We start from the raw sequence: 26,828 nt of genomic DNA on the forward strand, positions 1-26,828 counted from the left end.
CATGCAATTAAGCATTTTGAACATTGCAACCTATTAGATGAATAGATATAAATTTAGTACATTATCTTTATTGACTTTCTAAGCCAGGTGTCACTGCCTTTGAAGATTTGCAATTCAATGTTTGAAACTTAATGAGGTTCCCATGCTATTGCTTTTCTCCATTTTACCCTGAAAAGCAACCAGCTCTGATAATGGTGTACTGGATTATAAAAGCTGCACACAGTCTTTATTGAGGCATAAACTGGACATTTTGGTTTTGAACCTTGAAATGTCATCTCCACACGACCCTTTGTATCTGTGAGTAGATTCAGTGACATTTCCTTAGGTCTTGGAGTTCATCTTCTCCAGGTGCCCAGAACTTCCCATTCCTGACCTAAGCTTAGCTGTGGTTCCCAAGGAAGACAAATATGTGTTGAAGCCCACAGAGATAACTGATGCTCTTGCCATGTTCAGAAGCATGCGTTTTGGACATTAACAGCCTACCTTGCAAAACATTTCTCCATGGCTAAAGGAATCCAGCTTTACCATGTAATAACCTATATCACATAGAATCATAGAATAGTAGGGATTAGAAAATCACTGAGTCTAACCTTCTGATTTCTAATAGTAAATAGTAACAAATAATATGCAATAACAAGTGATTAGAAACTCACCCAAGAAATTGGAGCTTTGGAGCTAATGTTTTCTTCAGTCTGAATAGCCCCAGTCTTGCTTGGATATCTCTTTCTTGGACACAGGTCTTCCAGCGTTCAGAAGGATTTCATTTCAGTGAAGGAACAGAGGATACACAAACACCATTGTCATAATCTGTTTTTTATGGATGATAACACTGTAATATATCCTTTTCTTTCATGCTGTCCTGACAATAGATTCATGTGTTCTGTCTGCTTATCTTTCATCATTTTTGTCTCAATAATTTTATTGCATGATATGAATGCTTCATATGTCTCATAAAAGCAAACGGGGGAGGGTAATCCTTTGACCTTTCCAGCATTCTTTGGTGTAATTTACTGGCGATTCTTCTGCTCCCTGCGGCATGGCCCTGGAACCCCATGATAAAAATGGACAGCCAATCCAAACAGAAAATGCTGAAAAGGTTAAAGCTTTGATTATGTTAGTCTATAAATGCTCATGCTTGGTCCTTTTTTTTCCTTTCCTTTTTTTTTTTTTAATCTCCCAGAAATAAAATGAGAGCTGCAAATGGCAATGGATGAATCATGCGTATTACAGAATACAAAAATTATATCAGTTCAACCTGTTCTTGTTAATGCTGAAAGAACCTAATCTTGTGCCCTCTCATTTTATGTCATTGCAACCCACCTTATCCTCTTAAATGAATGCATGCATCCATTTAATTAACCTGGTGAGATACTGAGATACAAATCTTTTAAATGCTTCTTATGCGATTCATCTTGACAGCTGTCATAGTAATAACATCTTTAATGCCATATTCTTTATTTTCTGATTTATTAAAATTCCTGGTATTATTTTGAGCACACTGATAGGTTTTCTAGAATTAAGCCCTTAATCTTAACTTGTTTAAATTCTGGAAACTATGTTATAGAAAGCTTTACTGTTTGTTTAAGTATGCTGAATAAATGGAAGATTATCTTGCATGGAGGAAGCATAAATATATTTTGAAAACTGTGGTTGAAAGAAGGTGGAATTTAGTAGCTAAGGCACTTTATTTTAAATGCTGTGTTTCTATAACACTGTACTAAAAGTCTGTTCTTTGCTGTCAAGCTATCACCAGTCTAAAATTGCATGAAGCCATCCTAGCACTCTTCTGATTCTTGTTCAAAGGATGGGGTAAGAGCAGGAGAGATCCACTGCATTTGGCTCTCAAATTAGTCAACCTTCAGTTTTCGTAGACTGCAATATGTCAGTGTCATCATAATGACAACCACAGCAAAAGTGAGAAGCTTCCTTGTCTAGGTCCATTCCTTCCCATGCTTCCTTGGAGCTGTTCTATCATGGCCATTGTACAGTTCTCTACCAGAACTAGAGCACCACTGAGTTTAGGAGTGTTTTGACTTGCAGAGCATGGCTGACTTCATGCATGGCCTGTCCAGTTTCAATTTTCTTTGGAACAGCTTTAGAGATGGCGAGAAATTTGGGGTGTATCAAAAGTAATGATCTCATATACAAAAAGAAAGAGGAGAACTAGGAAAGACTCTTTTCTATTTTGACATTGTTAAAGATGTATACTTGTCTAAACCAGTCAGATTATCTAGATGTATAAGCAGAGTGGTACAGCAGTGCTGTGTTTGCTGCCCTGTAAATTCCCATAGTATTCCACTTATCTAAGCATTTTAGGTTCCTGTCTTGGAATTTTTCTAATTTAATTAACTCATTAATGCTGCCACATGGCACATTCTCCTTCTCTCTCTGCAAAGATGCAGCTTACTTATCTAAATAGCAGCCTAATCCAGTGGAGGTGAATGTACTATGTATACACGATCACTAACAAACTGCTGATCAGCCTAAGCAAATACCTGGGAGTATTGGGCATTAAGAAGGCAGGTTCTGCTCATGGCAGGGCTATGAAATACACTGCGGGTGAAACAAAAAACATTCAGCTTCATTTCAGGTTGCAGTAATGCATATGTTGCTGTAGTTTTCCATTTCCCAGGTGTGAAAGTTTGAAACATCAGCTCAAAACAGAATTTTGGAATTACTTTTCCACTTCATCACTTAATCTTGATCAGGCTAAGTGCCATGATGGGGTGAGATGGGGATGGAGTAATGAAACCGCTTTTGTAGCTCACTTTTAATCACAGGGCAGGGTTTGCTCATCTGTTGTGCAGGTGGGGTTTTTTGATGTTCCTGTTCTGATTCTTTGAATGCTCTACCATTTAAAAAGAGAAGCCAAAAGGAACTACTCAAAGGGTTTATACTAGTTTTTAACTGGCCTGTGGCTGGTAAGATAAGTCTAGTGTTTTTATAGAACAGAACAGTCTTTGATCTGTTGAATACATGTCAACTATTTAATTCTAAAATCTATTTTCCTTTCAGTTCTGAAATGGGTCTCATATACCCCTTTTCCTACAGAGACCACAAGCAAAGGAAGCATGCACGCATCAGAGTTAGCACTAGAGCTGGCAAAAGAAACACAGCCAGACAATGACAGATTCAATTCAATTAGGTTCTTGGGAAACTGAATCACTCCAGAGATTGGTAATGAGATATAAAATCTTTCACCTCTAAGTCACCTGTTCATTCTAACATTTGCATTGATGACAATCTTTACTTTCTCATGGCTGCTTCCTGACCTGTGCTAGTGGTATCATTTTACATCTGCTTTCAATGCTGAGAGACAGTAGCAGCTTTGGTTGCTTCCCTTCAGTCTTCAGGTATAGCTGCTGAACAAGCAGCATTGTGAGTAGAAACAAAGCACTTAAAGGCAATCCCTGTAAAACCGTGACCTCTTTCTGTTACCCAGCAGTTTGACGTCAACATCACAAAAACTGTCCTCTTTTTAGCAGCTCAGAAAGACAAGCAGACTGACGGTAGGGAATATGTTGCTGCCCCACAGATAGTTTGGTCTTCTGGCAACATCAGTGTGTGCAAAGCAGAGGATGGGGAGGCTGCATTATGTCTGACCTTAATTTAAATGAAAGGTGCTAGTTTGAAGTAGTGTCATTTTTGTCATGTGTCGTAACTGCTGAATTTATACTAATTTGTAAGAGACAGAAGAATAAATACAGCCATTTCCAGTTACCAAAGAGATACACTGTGTGCTAGTTCCCAGCTGGCATATGTTGGTTTAGCTCTGTTGAAATGTAACTGTGGTTTCAAGCTGTCTGAAAATATCTTGGATGCTTATCTAAGGAATACAATGTTGTACGTTTTCATCAGCTAAAGCAGTATACATCAATCATCCTTTGTTACTACTAGAAATGAAGGAGGTATTATAATCCAAGAATTTTCTTGCATAGATTTTAGAGAGTGCTTTTCCCTGTTAATCACACCATTTCTCCAGGGCATAGTTTTAGAGCTATCTCTTGAAGTAATGAACATTCTTGTGTTGAGTACTAAAAATACTGCACTTTAGGATATATAATCAAGCTGATGCCTCTGGCTTGTTGGCTTTATGAACAGTGATGGTATACCACATTGAAGCATGATCCTACTTAGGTCTTCCTCTGAGAGTTTTTCCTGTGTCCACACAAAGCCTTCTTCTCTCAGCTCAATGTAAAACTAAGACAGTAGGAAGACATCTGGGACCTGCATTATCTTAGACTGATCCCTGCATATTTCTTGAGGATTCAGGCTTAGTCACCCAGTGTGCCTAGCTGCAGTGCTTTCCACAGTGTGCTCAGCATAGGTGAACTCTAGTACCTCAGAGAAGAGTCCTACAGTGGAAACATTTCCTGCAGCACAAAGAACTGTAAGATGTGTCCCTAAGGATTTGGCAATGTGCATGTGAGTGCAGCATCAGTGAAAACACCGTAAATCAGAAGTGGCTTTGCAATAGTTCACAGTTCAGCCAAGCTAAATGGGACAGTCAGAGTCTGAATGCTGATTGCTGGGGTCTGTGCTGTAAAGATGTTGACAAGCAAATTGGTCAGGGAAGACAGATAAATTTCTACAGCCTGTTCTCTTGGTAATACAAACATAGTATTTCTGATGATTGGGCAAACTGATTCTTAGTGCTTTTGTATTTGAAACTGTTCCACTTGGACAGCCATTCTCCCTTGCTGAGCTTCCTGGTGGATGCATTAGCTCTGTTTGGAAACGTTGTTAGTCTTTTGGTTGGTCTCAGAGGAAGAGAGATTTACTTGGGAGGGTCATTTTTTTTCCTCTGTGAGAAGCAGTATGATGCACAAAAATGGCCATTCCAAGAGGGAGACTTGTTCTGTTTTTAAGTACTTCGCTCTGATCAGCTTTCTTTTAAAGGCCTCCAGAGCTGAGTACTTTGAGGCACCAGCATATGCTAGTAAAGGTGATGTGTTATCTTGTCTGATAATTACCTTTGATTTAAAACATTAAGTGGGCTCAGCCTTAGGTTGTTAACACTTCAGGAGACATCTGTGACAACCTGCTAATGATAACATGCCCAGAGGAGCCTCCATGGTGTGTGTGTGGGAAGGACTGGAGTCTACAGGTTTGAGGCTGCTTCACCAGTACATGAGTAGGTCCATGTGCTCTGCTAGGTGGGGCTACAGTAAATCCACTCCTTGAAGTACCCAAAGTAGCATAGAATGGAAACTATAGGAATAATAAATTATAATCCTTTATCCTTTTACTTCCAAACTAGAATTTGTGGTGGTTCCACTAGATACCCATAGACAGAAACTTCAGGCACTTACATTGAATACTTGATCTTCTACAGGGTTAATTTGCTTCAGCTGTAGCTCTCTACAGCTCAGTTGTAAGTAGTTCTGTGCTCATTGATCAATAAAGACTCCCTTAGTGGAAGTCAAACTCTCCAGGTGTGATGAATACACAGAAGTGTGATATAAAGATTACGTAAGGTCTTTCTTCTGCTGAGTTCTGGCATAATCACAAGAACAGTTGTGCTAGTTTGAAGCAAGCTGGAATGTTTTGGTAACAGAACTAGATAACGGGCAGTGAAATGAAAAACAATTGTGTCTACTTCTCTCACAGTCACGCTGAGAACTCTGGGAAGAAGAAAGACTTTTTCTCCATTTTGTTTCTCACTCTTGCTTTTGCCTTAGACCTGGTCACATCTCATTAACCCTGCTCCTACTAACCTTGCTCCCTAACCTCTTGGCTGCACCTCTCTTCTTCCTGAGAACTGGGGTAAGGTTGAGAGGGGCCGGGGGGAGGTGTTGGGGTGGTTTGAGAGCCCCTCCTGGGGACTCAGGTTTCTGGGAGGGGAGTTGTGCTTTTGTATTGTTTATCCTTTGTATATTTCTGTATATAATTGTATATAACTGTATATATTGTAAATAGCTGCTTGTAAATTCTGCTAGCTGTAAATAAATTGCTTCATCTATATTCCCAGGGTCCGTCTGAGTTAGCTGGGGCAAATTCAAAAGTGTGGGGGGGCGGGGTAACCCCCAAACCATCACATTTTTTATTGGCTTTCCCAACGTGGGGCTAGATATTTTTGAGTGACTGGAAAATTAGCTCTGGGATTTAAGATGAAGCTAATCAAGCAGCTATTGTACTTGGTGGGGATTGCTGTGTGGCCTGTTTTCTGGTTTTTTGTGTACAACTGGATCAAAGATCAAATTGGTTATTTCTTGCTTCATGTAGTTTTTAAGAAGGCTAAAGTTAAGCTTTCAAACATGTTCTGGAGCTGGGGTGATTTCATTCTTGGTTATGCTGGTTTTAGTGTCACTGAGAATATTACTAGTGATATTACAAGAGTTTTTGTCAATAATGTTACAATCAATCGAGAGTCTGCTTTATCTACTGCTCTCATGAGGGTCATCCAGCCCCAAACTGAAATGCCAAGTCCATGCAAGGATTTTTACAGGAAAGAGATTGTGGCGGGGTTGCTGTACATTATCATGGTTCTTATGATTTTAATTTTCATATTAATTTTGGTATTATTGGTGAAAAATTCAAAACCAGCTTCTATAAGAACTAGGAAAAATTCTGTGTCTCAGAAGCAGTCTCTTTCACAGCAAAACAAGGGAACACAGTTATCGGCTTCCCCCTTGCCAGCCTCTGCCCCTCCTTCTCCAAGTGCTGGGAACACGGCCAATGTTCCCGCCACTAACGTAAACAATGATAGCAAAAACAAAAATAATGGTCAGAGTTTAGCAGGAGCCTCAGGAGCACAGACAGGTACCCAAAATCAGAATGTTCCTAGCAAAAATGAAAACAAGTCAGGGTTGGCAGGCATCCCAGGAGGACAGGCAAACAATCCTACTAATGCTGGTAACGCTAGCCCAGTCAGTCCAAATCCTAATGACACCAGCTCAGCCAATTCAAACCCCCAGCCAGCAGACCAGAACCAAAATCCTCCTGTTAAAAGCAAGGCAGATTTGAACTCACAAGCTCCAAGTCAGACCCCTAAGGATACAAATGCTCCAAGTCAGACCTCCAATAATTCAAATGCTCCAGGTCAGACCCCTAAGGATTCAAATGCTCCAGCAGACACATCCAAGTCTGTTGCTGCTCAGGCCCTTCTGGCACCTGCTAAGGCAAAAGCTAAGACAAAGAGTGGTTCGCAGGAGGATGTAAGAGATGGGACCTCTGGTGATCAGCAGCAAGAGGAGGAAGAGGAGGCAGTTAGTCTGCGAGACCTTGTAGATGTGCTGAGACAACAATACTCAAGTGAGAGGAGCGCTGTGAGGTTAGCTGCCAGGAGAGAGGATGGTTCCAATGAGTTTAGGAATGCTATGAGGAAGATTGTGTTAGGCCCGGCACCACCAGAACAACAGGAGGAAGAGGAGGAAGATGACATCCAGGGTTCCAAGGATCCACTCAGAGAGGTCAGGGAAGTTAGGAAGGAATACACAAGGGAATCAGGTGAGCCAATCCTAAGCTGGCTAGTGAGATGCCGTGGCATTGGTGCTAATGCTCTGCAGGTAGGAGACAAGTCTGCCAAGCAGCTGGGACCACTCACTAAGGAGAGTGGAGTGGACAAACACCTGGCAAGTCCTCTTGGTAAGGTTAGCTTGTGGACACGCCTTCTGTTGGCTGTGGCTATGAGATATCCTTCCCGAGATGATTTGCCATGGGCTGCCAAGAAGTGGAACACCATTGAGCAGGGAATTAAGCTTCTGAAGGAGTTTGCTGTGAAGGAAGTGCTTTATGGAGATCATGGCACTCATGAGCCTGATGATATTCCTTTGGGAACAGGTCTCATGAAGAAGCTGATTAAGCTTGCTCCTTCATCCTATGCTAACATCTTGGCCAGTAAGTTTCTAGCAAGGAGTGATAATGGAAGATCCTTCACTGTTGGTGAATTCACTGACCAGCTCAGGCAGATAGAGGACAGCTTGTCACATTCTGGTATAATCTGTGCCATAAAGACTATGACTACAGAGCTTAAAGATGGTATAAGAGATGGCATCAAGGAGAGCATGAAAGAACTGAAGGAGGACCTTACAACCTCAATTTCCAATCTGGTAAAGGATACCGTTCCTGCATCATCTGAATGGGTGCATGTTTCTGCAGTCAGGAACAGACGCCCACCTCCTGCAAGGCAATTCCAGCCTAGGAGGAGACAAATTCCACCCAGACAGCAGCAATCACGTGCGTCACTGTGGATACTTCTGCGTGACACATATGGGGAGAACATGAATAAATGGGATGGTAAACCTACTTCAGCTCTTTCAAAGAGAGTCAGGGATCTGCAGAGTGGCAGAAACAGAGGCAGCAATGCCAGAAAAGTAGCTGTCACTTCTTCAGCTCCTGAGAGCAACTGCAATTGTTCCAACAGTTGCAGTTCCTCTCGCAACAACACCAATCACTGTGTACACCCCACATGCCATGTTCAGCATTAGGGGTGCCCTGCCTCCAGCCAGGAGGAGGAAAGGGATAGTGGAGAGAACCGAATCTATTGGAATGTATTCATTAGGTGGCCTGGCAGTTCAAGAGTTCGGAAATACAGGGCTTTAGTTGACACAGGTGCTCAGTGTACTTTATTGCCATCTAATTGCAAAGGGACAGAGTCCATTTCTATCTTTGGAATCACTGGTGGATCTCAAGAGTTAACTAAGGTACAGGCTGAGATCAGTTTAACTGGTAAAGAGTGGAAGAAACACACTATTGTAACTGGTCCTGATGCGCCTTGCATTCTGGGAATTGACTTTTTGAGACAAGGTTGTTTCAAAGATCCTAAGGGTCACAAATGGGCTTTTGGAATAGCATCTGTAGAGATTGAGGATGATAAATTGAAATTGTCCATTAGACCTGAACTTTCTGATGAATCTGCAGTTGTGGGACATCATGACATAGAGGACCTGGAAGTGCCAATTGCAACTCAAACTGTTCATCATAGGCAGTACAGAACTAACCGTGACTCTTTGTTGCCCATTCATCAGCTGATTCGTCAATTGGAGAGTCAGGCTGTCATCGAGAAAGCTCATTCACCTTTCAACAGTCCCATCTGGCCTGTGCGCAAACCTACGGGCGACTGGAGACTGACAGTTGACTTCCGTGCCCTCAACGAGGTGACACCACCCATGAGCGCAGCTGTGCCGGACATGCTGGAACTCCAGTACGAGCTGGAGTCGAAGGAGGCTAAATGGTATGCAACCATAGACATTGCTAATGCTTTCTTCTCTATTCCCATAGCAAAGGAGTGTAGGCCTCAGTTTGCATTCACCTGGAGAGGAATCCAGTACCAGTTCAATCGTTTGCCTCAGGGGTGGAAACACAGCTCAACAATCTGTCACTCAGTCATCCACAATGCACTGGAGAAAGGTAAAGCTCCAGAGCACATCCAGTACATCGACGACATCATTGTGTGGGGCCAAACTGCTGAGGAAGTCTTCGAGAAAGGTAACAAAATCATTGACATTCTGTTGCAAGCAGGTTTTGCCATTAAGAGAGACAAGGTCAAAGGACCTGCCAGAGAAATTCAGTTTCTGGGAGTGCGGTGGCAGGATGGTCGCCGTTACATTCCTCAGGATGTGATCAACAAAGTCTCTACCATGGCTGTTCCCACCAGTAAGAAGGACACACTTTCTTTTCTTGGTGTGGTGGGATTTTGGAGACTACACATTCCTGGTTTCAGTCAGATTGTCAAACCTCTGCATGATGTGACTCGTAAGAGAAACAATTTCGAGTGGGGACCTGAACAACAAGCAGCCTTTGATCAAATCAAACGAGAAGTAGTCCATGCAGTGGGCTTGGGACCTGTGAGATCTGGTCCAGACATTAAAAACATTCTGTACACGGCTGCCAGTGAAAATGGTCCAACTTGGAGTCTCTGGCAGAGAGCTCCAAATGAGACACGTGGTCGTCCACTTGGTTTCTGGGGACGTTGTTACAGAGGTTCAGAGACAAATTACACTGCAACAGAGAAAGAGATTCTAGCAGCCTATGAGGGAGTGAAAGCAGCTTCTGAAGTGATTGGAACTGAGTCACAGTTACTTTTAGCTCCTAGACTGCCAGTTCTTAACTGGATGTTCAAGGGCAAAGGTTCATCACCACATCATGCCACAGATGCAACCTGGTCTAAATGGATGGCTTTGATAACCCAACGAGCACAAATGGGTAATCTTGACCGACCTGGTCTGGTGGAGGTGATCACCAACTGGCCGGAAGGCACAGACTGTTCCAAACCTCCAGAGGAGAAAATAACTCGTGCTGAGGAAGCTCCTCCCTATGGTGATCTCTCTGATCAGGAAAAGAACTATGCTTTGTTCACAGATGGTTCCTGTCGTCTTGTTGGGAACAAGCGAATATGGAAGTCAGCGGTTTGGAGTCCAACCAGGAGAGTTACCGAAACGAAAGATGGAGAAGGAGAATCCAGTCAGTTCGCTGAGGTAAAAGCTGTTCAACTTGCTCTTGATGTGGCTGAACGTGAGAATTGGCCTATCCTTTACCTCTACACCGACTCGTGGATGGTAGCCAATGCTCTATGGGGTTGGCTAAAGGACTGGAAGAAGAATGGTTGGCAGAGGAAAGGAAAGCCTATTTGGTGTGCTGATCTATGGCAGGACATTGATGCACGGCTGGAGAAAACTCCAGTGAAGGTGCGGCACGTAGATGCACACATGCCTAAGAGCAGAGCCACTGAGGAACATCAACATAACCAGAAGGCAGACCAAGCTGCTAAGATTGCTCAAGTTGATACCAACTCTGAACTTGACATTGACCTTGATTGGAAACACCGAGGTGAACTGTTCTTAGCTCGGTGGGCCCATGACTCATCTGGACATCAAGGCAGAGATGGAACATACCGATGGGCTCGTGATAGGTCAATTGACTTGTCCATGGATGCTATCACCCAAGTCATCTATGACTGTGACATTTGTGCTGCTATTAAGCAGGCTAAGCGAATCAAGCCCTTATGGTATGGTGAGAGATGGTCAAAGTACAAGTATGGTGAAGCCTGGCAGATTGACTACATCACTTTACCTCGATCTCGTTCTGGCAAGCAGTATGTGCTAACGATGGTAGAAGCCAGCACTGGATGGTTGGAAACCTATCCAGTTCCACATGCTACTGCACGTAACACCATTGTTGGTTTGGAGAGACAGATCTTGTGGAGACATGGAACTCCAGAAAGAATCGAGTCAGACAATGGTACTCATTTCAAGAATAATCTTGTAAAAAACTGGGCCAAAGAGCATGGTATTGAATGGATCTATCACATACCCTACTATGCACCAGCTTCAGGGAAGATGGAGCGCTACAATGGTTTGCTGAAAACCACCCTAAAAGCCATGGGGGGTGGAACTCTAAAAAACTGGGACAAACATTTAGCAGAAGCTACCTGGTTGGTAAATAGTAGAGGTTCAGTAAATAGAGCAGGACCTGCACAATCAGATTTGGTCCAAACAGTAGACGGTGATAAAGTTCCTGTTGTACATGAGAAGAATCTGTTAGGGAAAACTGTTTGGGTACTTTCTCCTTCGGGCGAAGGGAAACCTGTCCGAGGGGTGGTATCTGCTGAAGGTCCTGGTCATACATACTGGGTAATGCAGGAGAATGGTGAAATCCAGTGTATTCCACAGAGAAATTTAACCTTAGCTGAGAGAGTTTAAATTAAGCTGTTAGGAGTTTTCTGTTCTAGGTAACATCGGCGCCCAACACTGAGAGAATCTATGATAGAATCTACAGTACGTGAGCACGAAACCCAACATCACCTGGGAGTCCCTGTTCTGAGCTTTTGAATCACCTACATCTGATTGAAGTGTGAACTGAACTTGTATATATTGTTTTAGTGTAAATATTGGTTTAGATTAGATTGGATAATTCTCAGCGATACTCTGAGCGAAGTAGACAAGGGGTGGATTGTGCTAGTTTGAAGCAAGCTGGAATGTTTTGGTAACAGAACTAGATAACGGGCAGTGAAATGAAAAACAATTGTGTCTACTTCTCTCACAGTCACGCTGAGAACTCTGGGAAGAAGAAAGACTTTTTCTCCATTTTGTTTCTCACTCTTGCTTTTGCCTTAGACCTGGTCACATCTCATTAACCCTGCTCCTACTAACCTTGCTCCCTAACCTCTTGGCTGCACCTCTCTTCTTCCTGAGAACTGGGGTAAGGTTGAGAGGGGCCGGGGGGAGGTGTTGGGGTGGTTTGAGAGCCCCTCCTGGGGACTCAGGTTTCTGGGAGGGGAGTTGTGCTTTTGTATTGTTTATCCTTTGTATATTTCTGTATATAATTGTATATAACTGTATATATTGTAAATAGCTGCTTGTAAATTCTGCTAGCTGTAAATAAATTGCTTCATCTATATTCCCAGGGTCCGTCTGAGTTAGCTGGGGCAAATTCAAAAGTGTGGGGGGGCGGGGTAACCCCCAAACCATCACAACAGTGTAATACCTTGCTTCTGTGTTTGTTCAAGTCTATTGTGGTATTTCTTTTGAGACACAATAGCTAATCAGGAAACAAAGGTAATTATGTGATAGCACACCACTGAGATTCCTTATTAGCTGAAATAATAGTTCGTGTAGCTTTTGGATTGGCACTAAACTAGGGAAGGCTTATAGGTAAATCTGAGAAGAGCCCACAAGGCAGTGCAAGAACTCAGATTTTCCTACCATTGTGTGTACATGTTCTCACACATATAATTGAAGAAGAACACATGCAATATAGAGGCTAGTTTTTATCCATTTTGGGGATTTCAGGATGGCCTGAATTCTGATATTGCACAAGTCTGGAACAGAAGTACAAAACAAGTGTCTGAGACACCAGGTCCTGCTTAGTAGGAGGCTGAATTTACCACTGGGTGGCTTGATAGCTGGACAAATTATGTTTTCCCTATGGGAAGTGTTTACAAGAGCAGGCCCAGTTGTAATGCCCACAGTGTACCTGATGACCCCACTTTGCACGTTTCTGAGAGCCCTCTGAGCTCCAGCTGCCTTTGGAGATTTAGTCTAGGGTGTCCTGCTCTCATTGCAGGCAGTTTTTGCTTGGCCCACATTCAGACTCAAGTGTGTCCTCATGGCACAGCACTGGGAACAACCTGAGGAAGGAGCTGTGGTGATTTTATCTGCCTGATACCACCACAGTGACAGACGGGGTTGTTCGTGGGTGCATGAGAACTCAAATCTATGCATAGGCACGCAAATATATCTGGAGGGCACATGCAAGGCTTCTTTTGGGAATGTCAGCTGCCTCACCCTAAGTCAGGCCCAGTGGTATTCGTGCATCACCTGGCTGTTTGTCACTGCAGGTGCTGTCCCAGTAAGTAAAAAGTATCAGGAACATAAAAATCTGTCTTTTGCTTAGTCTTTGTTTAACAATCAAATGCAAATAATTTTGCTAGGCTTAGCATGAAGTACCACTGTAGGAAGATCTCAACCTTACTAGAACTCTGATTTTTACATTGGCTTCCACATAAAATCTTGACTAAACAAGATGGACAAATTTTTGTAGTGAAATCTTAGTCCTTAAAGGTAGCTTGCTCAGATGAAGAGATAGGATGTTGCTATCTGATACAGTAAATGCAGTCGTTGTGAGATGTAGGAGAAAATTCCTGTGTTTCATTCTGCATCTATGAGCATATCTGACTGCCTGATTGTAGTTTAGATTCCAGATTTTGTTTCTGTTATTATTCTACTACTTCACATAAATATTGAATAAATTCATTAGCTTTACCCATATTCCCAAATGACACAAAATAAATATTACTTAAATTACATATATCATCAAGAACCCTACGAAAGTGGGAAGGCTAATTCCCTCTGTGATAGCTTTATGGGGTGAAGTTTCCCAGTCATGCTGTACAGGGACTCTCTGATTATCACAGCGGAATCTTTGACCTTAAAAATGTAAGGAAACTGCTGAGGGCATTTGTCTCATTAAAGAAAATAGGAGTTGAAAGCTTTTAGAAGTCTTCAGGATAAGGTCCAAAATGTGTACATCATAGTAGCAGCACAGATGTGCCAACAAGCAGGGCTTACTGAGGAGTGCAATTAATGTGAAATGAACTGTTTTCCTCCCCCCTCAGCCCTCCCAGCCCCAGGTAGTTCATTGGCTCTGCAAATCCAGCTCCCAGCCCAGTTCAAAAGAGACTATGAAAACATGAGGTGTATTGATAAAGACAATTGTAGCAGATTTTCTGCTTTCTTTGAGTGACCCAAACATATTGGTAATATTTCTGTCTGGAGAGTTTAGCTTTTTTGGCATAGAACATTTGTTCCTGGAACAGAGCCTACTATAGACACAAAGTCATTAGCTGCTGGGTTATTACAAAGTTAATGATGAAAGACAAGAACTGTTAAGTAGGATATTGAAATGTGCATTTAATTTCTCTCTTTTTTTTAGCGATGCTGGAAACAGTCTGACATTTCTAGCTGATCAAAAGGAAAACAAATAACCTCAGCTATGGAGAGAAAAAGACAGCTACAGAAAAGGGAAATTGGGAAAAGACTATCTCTGGACAGCAGTCTTGTGGTAAGAATAAATGTTTACTGCATTTACTGAATATATCTTCCTTCTTAAAAATACAGTTGTTAAGAAGCAATACTTGTAATGATGTTCATTTTAAAGGTGCTTGTTTATTCATCACAACATCTTAACCTTCTGTGACTTCTTTAAGATTCTCCAGAGCAAAAGTGCTAGAGGAGTTTTACAGCATCCTAAATAGAACTTGTCATCATTTAGAAGCATGTCCCTGAATTAATTGTATTTACACAAGAAAGGAATCCAGACAAATATACAGAACTTGCAATTAAAGCCTTGCTCAGCCTCTGTGGGATCACTCTGTATTGCTTTATATTCAGTATGTGAGTGCTGTAGGTAGCTGAGGGTGTCTAATCAGAAATGCTTGTTTTACTGTTGAGGATACTAGGGAAAAAATTGTTTGCCATTGCAATACTGCAATATCAACTTAAACATTAATGCCCCATGCTGTAAAAGAATTGGTTTTGCTATACCTAAGAACTCAATTAACTGAGATCGGATCCTAGATTTATTTTTACTTAATGTTTTCAAATGATGACTCAGATTAACAAGGAGCTTTTATAGTTGTATTATGGATTCATGGCTGGAAAAATGCTCATAGACATTGAACAGTTGTGTATGAGGATAAAGATCAATGTCAAGTACTTGGCATGCTAGCCCAGCAAATACTGAACCAAGCAAAGCTGAGGTAGTCAAGAAAACCCCTTTGATGTTCATAGAAGTTGACTTTTGAGGGAGAAGTTTTGTCCTGGGTGTTGATAATGGAGCTGCCCCTTCTGGGGACAGATTGTGGGAAGTGCTGAAAGCAGGTGGAAGTGTTATTTGTAGCCACAAGGGCTGGGTTCAGGTTCCAAGGGTCAGTAATGAACACTAGTCCAGTTCCTCACATGGAAACCATTAAATATTAAACTTATGACACTCATAAGTAACATGCCAAATGATTGACAAAGAAACACTTGATTAGAGGAGAAAAGGACAGCACCAAGGTAACAGGACTCTACAGAATAACCAAGCACTGCCTTCCTGGAATGTAACAGTAGTAATTTGAAGTCCTCATCTCTGATTTGTGGAGCAGATAATTCTCATTTCCTGTAACATCTCCTTACAAGTAAGGACTGTGGAACTCCAGAGCCTTCTTGCCTGATATGCAAGGCCTCCTCTATGCCTGTGCTAACCCCATCACCCACAGTGTGGCTTACTGGTGAGGTTTTCTCCACCAGAAAGGCTACAAAGGTCTCCTATAAAATAGAAATACTTTGGTCGCATCACTTTGGTCTGCCTTCTGTAGTCCCATGCTGTAATGTGTTGCCCTAATTCATGGTGACTGTTTGTCACAGGCAAATTTAAGATGATTTGTCTAGCTTGGATTTTACACATTGTTATCTTATGCTATACTTGTGTTTTGATTTTTGGTTTGATTTTCTTTTTTCCTTTGAAGTAAAAAGTCCATAGATATTCCAGAAGCAGGGGTCACTCTATTCACTGTGCAGGGTTCACTCTATTCACTGATGTCTGTCCACTGCTTCCAGTCTATCCACTAAAGGCTTTTATTCAGCTGCTCCTCTCTTCAACAGGGGTCAACAGAGCAGTCTCTCCCTCCTAGGTTTCCATTGCTCTGCAAGCCTTGAAGGATTCTGTGCTTGTCCTTAGCTAGGAGGTCCACACTTCTCAGGTAGGGTCAGATAGCCAGTGCAGAGCATATTACAAAAGGAGTCTGTCCTTCTCCTTAGCTTTGAAATGGCACTGTTTGTTATGAGGATGAATTGCAGCCCTTTATTTTGAAAAATAAAAATAGAAAGAAAAGTAGTAAAGAGTAGTGAGTCCTCCCAAAGACTCTGAGCTGAGCTCTGAATCCTAATGAGAAGCTGTCTAAGCTCTCTCCTGTTCAGGTCTTGCAGCACAGTGCTCTGATGGTGAGAGGTAGTGATTTTCAGGTTGTTCTTGCCTGCAAGAAAACCTACCTGCTCAGTTTGCACACACTCAGCAGGACAAATCATGCTTCAAACACTATTGAAACTATTTCAGTTGTCTTCTAGCTTGTGGGCAGAGAAGGTAGATTTAATATGAACTCGCAATTTTATCTAATACACTCGAAGCCATACAAAATCTGGCAGGTTTTGTATGCTCAGAAGTGTGTTTATTCCCAGGGCCAATCTCTGTTATTAGTTCTAGGCATGCACACACCCGAAGCAGACTCCAGCCTAAATCCTGCATCTAAAATGTACTGCTGTGACCCAAACAAACAGCCACAAACTACCAATATTTATCTGGAGGAAAGAAGACCACACATAGAAACTGGGTACTGAAAGCTAAGGGAAATGATAGCAATTGTGAATTTTTGCATAAAGATAGTGCTTAGTATGGCAAATCAGTACTCCTTTTCCCCTGAATGTTTTCCCTGATGTAATGGACTAGATTCAGCCTTTACTTAATGCATTAAGACAGATTTTTTTCCTTTTCCTGAGGTGATAATGTGCTCTGATGTGTGGATGGGAACAAGGAGCCAGGTATCTCTGGCTTCCAGTCTCACTTACTGCTAGTGTGGTCTTAATTTATAGCCAAGACAGTGCCCTCTACTTAATTCTTACCTTTCCTGTCAGTGAGGAGGGAACAGAGAAATATATTTGCCAATGTCCTGGGGAGTATTAGGTCTGTGTGATAGCTTGAAAAAAGTTCTATTTAATAATCAGTTTTACCTGTATATCAAAAAGTCCATAAGGACTTAATTAGAGGAGAAACAGAAACTGGCTGTATGAGATGGTGAAGCAAGTGGTAAGTAGAGTGGACATTGTACAGAGGTGACTGGGTTGAGGTCGATAAATTTACACCAGTATGTGCCAAATGAAGATCTGTAGCTGATTAGCCCATACTGGTGTGGAAGTGTTGAAGGAAATTTGGGAGGGAAAGAAATACTACAGTATTTCAGTATTTTGAGCATATAAACCCATCATACCAGCAGGCTGACACACCCAGTTCTAAAACAATGTCTTTTACTATCCATGGTGTTCGCAGGTCATGCTTGCTTGTAGAGTTTCTCGTTGCACACATCTGTTTCTGTACTTGTACATTACTGGTCAGTGTCTTTTGAAGCTTTATATCAAGTAGCATATGCATAAATGGATTAGAGAGTGGCATCCATACATTTAATTAGGAACATGTGAGCACTATTCATTCTTTGCTGCCAGCTGTTATTTCATAAAAAATTGGGAGAGACATTTTGAGATTCAAGTGCCTTCAGCAGCCTGTTAGTAAATCACACTGAATGCCTTTTGACTCCATGAAATTCAACCAGGCAAACCAAAGCACTTTATTTCTCTCATTTTCCTTAAATTCCTCTCTTATCATACCTCTTCTTAATTACTGCCTTCATATTATATGTCTGTCTTCATTACCCTTCCATCCACTCCATCACCAAATTCTTTCTGTGAGCTAAGTTTTAGTCCAGTTCCCTGTCTGTGCAAGTCCTTATGTCTCTCTTGTATCTCTTCCCAAATGTGTGGTGTTTAACCTTCCAGACATTCAAGGCTGGATACTCTGCTTGGAAAATCTGTCTCTGATTTGCTCAAAACTATCTTTGTGTTTGGTGGAGCTTTCCAGTGTTATTTCATCTCAGAAATAATTCTGATTTTTACATATTGAAAGGAAAAATGTTTCTACTTTTGTGCTCTCACTATGAGATACAAATGGGTGTTTCTGATAACAGTCCTCACCCTGACTGGCTGTGCTCTTTTTCCCATCTTCCAGCCCTGATGATACTCTGTGTGTGTGTGTGTGATTGTAATCTTCTTCTGGAATGTTTTCTCCATGATTTAATTTACAACTATTGAGTAGTGATGTTTACAATTTGAACGGGCTGCCCAGGGAGGTGGTTGAGTCACCCTCCCTGGAGGTGTTCAAGAAAAGCCTGGATGAGGCACTTAGTGCCATGGTCTGGTTGACTAGATAGGGCCGGGGCATGGGTTGGACTGGATGATCTTGGAAGTCTCTTCCAACTTGGTTGATTCTATGATTCCTTCCTCATCTCTTAGGCTCTAAATACATAAGTTATGGTGGTATTTGATGGAAAAGCAAGGAAAGGAGAGAGTTGTTTCTGAAACAAAACAAAAACCCAAAACAGGCTCCAGGAAAAGGTTTCAGGCTTCTTAGAATACGAATCTACACCTTCAAAATATGAACATATATTTCATCAGAGCATTTTTTTATTCAAGCTTATCCCATCAAACAGTAAGTTTCAGGCTTCAGATGAGGAGGTTCCACTTCAAAAACATCTTTCAAACAACATACAGTGAGAAGTTTTGTAGCCATTGATATGCTCTTCCTTACACCACAGGCACAGTAACTACCTTTTTATCACCTCTGATAAAGGAGATGGGTTCAGTGCTGTTTCATATACTATTCTACCCCTTCCCAGCTAGTGTCTTGAGGGAATAAACTTTGCAATCAGGATGTATTAACCTTTTTTAAAAAGAAAAAAATGTAAGTGCACAGATATGTCCCATGAAGGACATTCTGTGAACATAGTTTTCAGTGAGTGATTCTAGGCTTCATGTATATTTGAACTAATGCTTTACTGGAAGTATGTACTTTGAAGCCATGTGTTTTAACAACAACCAGAACCCTGATAAGAAACGCTGGATAATGCCATGGACGACCTGACACAACTGCTGCCCAGGTCAGAGGGGAGTCTTGCTGTTTTCTTCAATGAAATTAGATCCTGGTCAGCTTTTAAGCGTATCACAGGTATTATGACAGCAATCTTTAGTATAGACAATGGCTGCAATTGCTCTGCAGGTTTCCAATATTGGCAACAAGCTGGAGATTTTGCTACACACGCAGAGACATTCATTTACATTTGCAGACAAAGCAGGTTAGCCTGCAGTGACAATGCTGTCATGTAGCTGTATATTCAGGTGGAAGAACTAAGAAATATTAACTTAATATTTTTTACAGGTAATCCTATGAGATGAGTACAGTCTTTTCTGTGTGATATTTAAAAGCCAAAATATACTAGCCAAGAAGGATATACTTTTTATAGTTTCAGTATAAATTTACACTCCTTATTGTTCCATCTGTTGCACAAGTGAGGCTATAGTAGTTTGGTTGTCTAAAGTTTTCTTCAGCAAGTTGATTTCAATCAAAATGCCACCTCTCTGAAAAACAGACTGGTTTGAGATAGGGCTAAAGAAGACCTCTTTTGATTCTAAAGAACAGGTTTGGTTTTGAATAAAAGATTTCAATATCATCAATTGTGACATAGAATCATAGAATCAACCAGGTTGGAAGAGACCTCCAAGATCATCCAGTCCAACCTAGCACCCAGCCCTAACCAATCAACTAGACCATGGCACTAAGTGCCTCATCCAGTCTTTTCTTGAAGACCCCCAGGGACGGTGCCTCCACCACCTCCCTGGGCAGCCCATTCCAATGGCAAATCACTCTCTCTGTGAAGAACTTCTTCCTACATTGGTGAAGATAGTGCATGGTATATGTGGTTATAAGATGATAGGATAGGCAACAACTGGAACACAAAGTGGGACTCTATGTCCTTCTGGATTAGTGTGTCAAGAAATCAAAACCAAAGCAATTGCAATTATTGCCACAATACTTCCATTTAGAACTAAAATAAACTACAAAATTCATAATGTTGCTGGAATATATTTATTTGGAATACATTGCTTAGCTGTTACATACCTCTGTGGCAGATTGTTTGCTGCTTGGACTGGGATATGTAGCTGTTTGTGACGGTTTGGGTGTTCCCCACCCTCCCCCCACACTTTTTGCAATCACCCAGACTAGACTCAGCCAGCTCTAGGAATATGAATGAAGCTTATATTTACAGCTAGCACAATATACAAGCAGATATTTACAGTATATACAGTTATATACAGAAATATACAAGGTAAAAAGGTAATACAGAAACACAACAGCCCTCCCAGAAACCTGAGTCCCCAGGAGGGGCTCTCAGCTGCCTCTTCACCTTCCTCCTACCCCTCTCAACCTTACCCCAGTCCCGAGGAAGAATGGAGGTGCGGCCAGAGGGTTAGGAAGCAAAGTGGATTAGTCCAAAGTGGAGGGTGAGGTTAGAGAAATGCAGCTCAGCCAGCAGCCCAAGTGAGAGTGGTTATCTATGTTTTTATTTCTTGTTCCTATGAGTGAAGTAGACATCAGCCTTGTTTTCCTTTCACAGCCTGTAATCTAGTTCTTCTCACCAAAACATTCTAGCTAGCTTCAAACTAGCACACTGTTGAAAAAGGAAGATTTTTCTGAAGAAGCAGCTGATTTATGTGACTTAAATCCTCAAATCCCTTCGATTTGGTTAAAAAGAACAGCTTTACAAAGTGATATACTGTGAATATTACACCATTTAAATTTTTTTTTCATGAATAATTTTCTCATGTTACATTTTTCATTTCAGCATACATAGTTGAATATAACTGGTGAATGAAATTAGGTAAAGCAGGATGGAAAGGGATATTTCTGTGTTATTTTCTGCTTCAGAAAGTGAAGTGAAATACGTGAAGCAAATTAACATGAAAACACATGGAAAAATAAAACTGTATTTTGATGTAATTAAAACACATATTTCCTTAGTACTGCTATAATGGAGATGTTTTTGGTGTAACAATGTTTCTTTGGTAATATTTGCAATTTATTATTTGGCATGTGGAGGAGGCAGCTTAGACAGGGAATGCCATTTAAAAGGCTAATGAAAGAGTTGATTGTATTTAAGGTTTTTCCTACTAAAGTTCTTCAACAAAAAGAAAAATGGAAAAAACCAAACCCTAAAAAGACCCAAAGCAAATCTTTTGAGTGACTTGTGTGGGATGAGGAAAAGTGTTAGAACGTTTCACTGCCACCAGGGCCACACGGGCTTCTCTATTCTCTGGGGTGCTCTTTGAAAATAATAAAAGCCCTGTCCTTTGCCTGATCCAAACTGTCCAGTTGTCTCCCAGACCCTTTTGATCACTAAAGAAGTCAATGTTTCAAGCTGTGCTCTTTATTTGTGTGGATAATTCCTGGGCTGACTACACACGTGGTTGGCCCTTACAGCTGTGGTGGCATTTAGCTGGGGAGAAATGAGAACAGAGTATCTTTTTGAAGGAGGCAGCATTTATCAAAGTAAAAGGTTGTTTTCTTTCTTTTTTTTGTTTCATTTAAAATGAGGCTTTTAATTCTGAAAGCAAGATGCGGTAAAGTGCTTCTCCAGTGCCTCATGAACTGTGCCCTGCTACTTTCATTCTGGTCACACGCTCCTGTGGGACTCTGTAGGATTAGCTTTAATGACACCACTTTGTTGTAATAAGGGTAGCAGTGTAATATAATGAATTGTAGTGTGGCATGGGAGTTAATACCTTCATCTCATCTACCTGCGCCTGTGCTGGCATCATGTGCAAAAACACCGAGCTGAGTCTGAGACCTTTGTTGGGAACTGTGCATGTCTTATCTGTGAGTAACACACGGGGCTGGGAGCCAGCCCTGTGGGGCTAAAGTCCAACATCTGCAACCTCTGATCAAACTCCAACTCAGTTTAATAAATTTCTAATTCAATTTTCTGGTCAATAGATTGGATGTTATAATCATTTCTTAACTCATAAGTATTCTAAGAATGGCCTGTCATTAGCATGTGTCTGTTGCTTGCTTTGATATCTTCAAATGAATGGTACCACAGAGAAAGTGACATTACAGCAAAGCTGTGAAGAGCATTGCTCCAGCAAGGCGGGAGGGGAACTCTTAATACGCGGGAATGAAATTCAGTGAAGGGAATAGCCCTGGCTTTTTGCTAGTTGACTGTGACATTCACAATGTGTCCAACATCACTGTGTCACATAACGTAACGCAGCATTTTGAAGCTAGAGGTGGCATTAAAAATACTGCCTAGTCAGATCTTGGCTAATGATCCGATATTTGTAGCCTGACATTTTTTTCTCCACCTGAAACTGCTGCCAAATTGCCTATGAAAGTGCAAATATTTTCAGTCCTCTCAAAACTTTGATTCTTTTTTTCGTGTGTGTGAACTGAGGTTTAGAATTTTATTCAGCTGGATAGGCCATCAGAATAAAAGCATATGCCAAGACATATGCACTTAGTGCCATGGTCTAGTTGACTGGATAGGGCTGGGTGATAGGTTGGACTGGATGATCTTCCAACCTGGTTGATTCTATGACTAAGTAGGCACTGCAAAAGCATGATGATACACCAGAAAAGACTGGAATGTGACCCTCAAATACTGTTCACAGCTGAAGTATCCCTAACGTTCAATGCATATATCAGGAGCATAAGTCAAGGAGGGTGTTTAATAAATGTGATGAGTTGTATTGAGGAAAGAACAGTAATGACGTACAGGTAGTGTTACTAATATAAATGTGCAAATATTAACCTAGTGTAGGGGAAATCCTGAATAAAAAATTGACACAAGGCCTCAGTAAACTGATTTGCTAGGGTGGTATTTAAAAAGTCTATTCCCACACCCAGTGCCTTTAAACACTGTGACCTTGCAAACCTAAAGCTGTATATGAATGCATTGCCATTGCATGTACTTACTGCCTTTTGCATTTTTAATAAACTGGAAATTAAGAGCTTTGGTAGGTCAAGCTTGAGAAAACATACAAAGTGGTGAATTATTTGAAAGGGTCAGTGTGGTGGTTTGGATGTACCCTGCCCCCCCACACTTTAAAAGGTACCCAGACTAGTCTCAGCTGGCTCTGGGAATATAAATGAAGGTATTTATTTACAGCTAGCACAATATACAAGCAGCTATTTACAGTATATACAATTATATACAGAAATATACAAGGTAAAAGTAATACAGAAGCACAACTCCCCTCCCAGAAACCTGAGTCCCCAGGAGGGGCTCTCAACCACCCCTGCACCTTCCCCCTGCCCCTCTCAACCTTACCCCAGTCCTAAGGAAGACTAGAGGTTCAGCCAAGACGTTAAGAAGCAAGGTTAGTGGCAGGTGAGGTTAAGGAGATGCAGCTCAAAGGCCAGCCTGAGAGTGAAGAAAAAATGGTGAAAGTGTTATTTAATGTTTACATTCTTCTTCAGTGAGACTCTGAGGGAAGGAGACATCACCATTGTTTTCCTTTCACAGGCTGTCATCTAGTTCTTTTCACCAAAACATCCTAGCCTGCTTCAAACTAGCACAGTCAGTTCACAAAAGAAGGGAGAGAGAGAGAGGTGAGGTGGAAAGGGAAGCCACTGGTGTGGGAGAGCAGTGCTTAGGCTTTACTCATAATACCTTGCATGGTACATCAAGGGTACCAGAAGTGCCATGAGCTTGGATGAAAAGTGCATAAAGTCAGTAGTTTCATCAAGTAAGATGGACAGTGGCACTTCCATGTAGCAGCAATGGAGATCTTTGGTTTGGATTTCATTTGCAGAAAGATTCAGAAACAAAGAATCAGGTGAAGTGCTGGATGTCCTGTCAGAAGTCAGTTACTCTAAGTGCCGTTCTTGGACTCTGGAGCAGCCTCACAAAACCTAATATCATAACCTAAAAAATACAGAGGCTGCAAGTTCAAAAGGACGCAGTGAACTCAGGAAATTACATTATAAGAAGTAAGTGTCAGGCCTAATGTGAAGAAATGACTCAATTAGGTGCCAGTGCCACAGAAAGAACTGAAGTTTGCTTGGAATGATACAGATAGTGACCTATTATTTTGATTAAAGCTAGTTTGTAGTAATAGAAACCAGTGAACCTTTTCATGAACTGGAGCTGTGGATAAACAGTGAGCAGTAGCTGCATAGCGAGTTAGAGAAGATAGTGCTTGAAGAGAGAATGAAAGTAAAAAGCTCATATGTAGCACTGAAAACGAGGAAATGGGCCATAAAGTGTGTCATTCCTGAGCAACAGTTGTAACAGTATTCCTGGTGGAAGATGTCTCAGTGGTTTATTGATTGAAAACACTGACACCAACAGAGGCAGAAGTGTGCTCTGAGAGAAGAATTATTTACCATTTGTTGCTGCACATCAGAAGTTACATCAATAGGTGTATGTGGTGACATGACGACAGCTGAAACAGAACTCAAATCCCTGGCGAGCATGCTTTGACAAACTGCTGGCTTTTGCTTTCTCATCTCTTTGGCACATGAAGCAACAAACATGTGACTTGACAGTTAAAAGCTAGAATAGAAATTTCTGTGGCTGATCTACCCTTGTTCATTGTCACAGGACGTGATGCAAAAGCAGAGCAAAACTAAGAATCACGGAGAAGAGAAAGGATGGTTTTATTAGTGCCTGAGAATTAGCTGGCAGATGGACTGAGAAAAGCAGAGGGCAGTGATATTCTGTGGCCTTTAGGAGAAGCACTGGTTAGACCACACCTTGAGTACTGTGTTCAGTTCTGGGCCCCCCAGTTTAGGAGGGACATTGAGATGCTTGAGCGTGTCCAGAGAAGGGCGACGAGGCTGGTGAGAGGCCTTGAGCACAGCCCTACGAGGAGAGGCTGAGGGAGCTGGGATTGTTTAGCCTGGAGAAGAGGAGGCTCAGGGGAGACCTTATTGCTGTCTACAACTACCTGAAGGGTGGTTGTGGCCAGGGGGAGGTTGCTCTCTTCTCTCAGGTGGCCAGCACCAGAACGAGAGGACACAGCCTCAGGCTGCGCCAGGGGAGATTTAGGCTGGAGGTGAGGAGAAAGTTCTTCACTGAGAGAGTCATTGGACACTGGAATGGGCTGCCCGGGGAGGTGGTGGAGTCGCCGTCCCTGGGGCACTTCAAGGCAAGGTTGGATGTGGCACTTGGTGCCACGGTCTAGCCTTGAGCTCTGTGGTAAAGGGTTGGACTTCATGATCTGCGAGGTCTCTCCCAACCTTGATGATACTGTGATACTGTGAAATCAGTCCATGTTGCTGCAGAAACCCAGCAAATTCCCTGTCAGACTTTCAACATAAACCCACTAAATTTTAAAGGATTTCTAGAAAGCTCTTAAAGGCACTAGTTTGGCTGCAGAGCAGGAACTGAAAATGAAAATGAAAGAAAAAACAAGACAAATGTCTGCATGTATCTTGAGAATTATTTGGCCAGAAAACCTCAGCATGGTACAACGTGTTATCTAGGTGCAGTAAAAATGAAGTGAGTGTCAAATGTTCAGGTCAACTTTCAGAGACTGAACTATGAGAAATTTGTTGTAATTTACAGTTGTAGATAGCATGGCTTAGAAGAAAACACATGCAGAGGAGAAAACTGTGTGCTGAGAGATGAGGTTTACAGGTTTTCTTTAGTATCATCCAGTTAGGGTCATACATCTTGCCACTTAGTGATTTGACTGATGGTAGTAGGTCTTTATTTTGGATGGAGCCTCATGTCATGATTCAGAGGAGTTTTGATGATTTTCAGCATGCATGCCAGGCTCTATGCTCAGGGCCTCTGGGAATAGCTGGTGGGTGCCTGCCATCTGGTCCCCAGCCAGTTCAGCAGCCTCCTGCCTGCTCCTGCCCTCTGCCCTGGAGGTGCTAGCAAGGAGCAGGCTACATGCAGGGCTGAGGAGCTCTTGACTGCGATCTTAGGCTGCTCTTTCCCTTTCCCCCTGCCCTTTCCCCATCAATTAGAAAGTGTAGCTGTGACATACAAATCCAGCCACAGAAGATGAAAGGTCATGGAAAGCTTTGGATTTAATGTGAATATGCAGGCAGGCTGCATGGCCTGCCACATGATTATGTGCCTCACTGTATCATAAAGGCTGTGTATCATCAGACTAGCCAGAGATAAGCAGTTACCAAGGGAAATGAAAATACTGGGGACCCTTATCTAGGTCTATTAAGCTACCAAACGCAGCAGCGCAATTGCAGGCTTTGCCTGCCCAGCTGTTAAGAGCAGAAGGCTGCCTGTAACAAGAGATCTGAGGAGATTTGGGTTAACCAAATAGGCATTTTATTTACAAACCTTTTACATGCTTCATGCCTTTGGCAATTAAACATAACACACACCCTGAGAAGGACAGGTCTCCTCTGTCTCTTCCAGTTACCTGATTCTGCTTGAATGCAATCCTGGGGAGAGGAGAGATGGAAATTATATCCTATGTTGGTTTGTAGTGTTGATATAATTCCCCACCCTGCAAGATCAAGAATGAGTATTGAATCTACCTCCTGCTAGTTCCATCATGACATCCTCTCACAGGTCCTGTTTTGAATATCGTTTTATCCCTCAAAGAAGCTACATTTCTCTCTTGGACTTATGTGCATGTAAATGTAGGAAGGAAAAGAATATCTTTAAAAATAGTATGTAGGCATGCCCAGAGAGGTTTGTTTTATGAATAGCTATGGTCCCTGGTGTTCTTCAGTGTTGCTTGTCTTGTCACAGTGAATGTGGCGTAGCCTCA

The 26,828-nt window shown here is 41.9% G+C and overlaps 1 protein-coding gene across 1 annotated transcript in view; it reads left to right on the top strand.

The window, feature by feature from the left end:
• NCKAP5 (NCK associated protein 5) overlaps positions 1 to 26,828 on the top strand; it is a 436,389-nt gene that overhangs the window by 13,469 nt on the left and 396,092 nt on the right. Inside the window, exon 3 of the mRNA XM_064156156.1 lies at positions 14,374 to 14,502. Within this exon, the coding sequence (XP_064012226.1) occupies positions 14,434 to 14,502 (69 nt within the window). The 5' untranslated portion in view covers positions 14,374 to 14,433. The remainder of the gene's footprint in view (positions 1 to 14,373; positions 14,503 to 26,828) is intronic.

Source organism: Pogoniulus pusillus, chromosome 2 (assembly GCF_015220805.1).
Source record: "Pogoniulus pusillus isolate bPogPus1 chromosome 2, bPogPus1.pri, whole genome shotgun sequence".
Lineage (NCBI taxonomy): Eukaryota > Metazoa > Chordata > Aves > Piciformes > Lybiidae > Pogoniulus > Pogoniulus pusillus.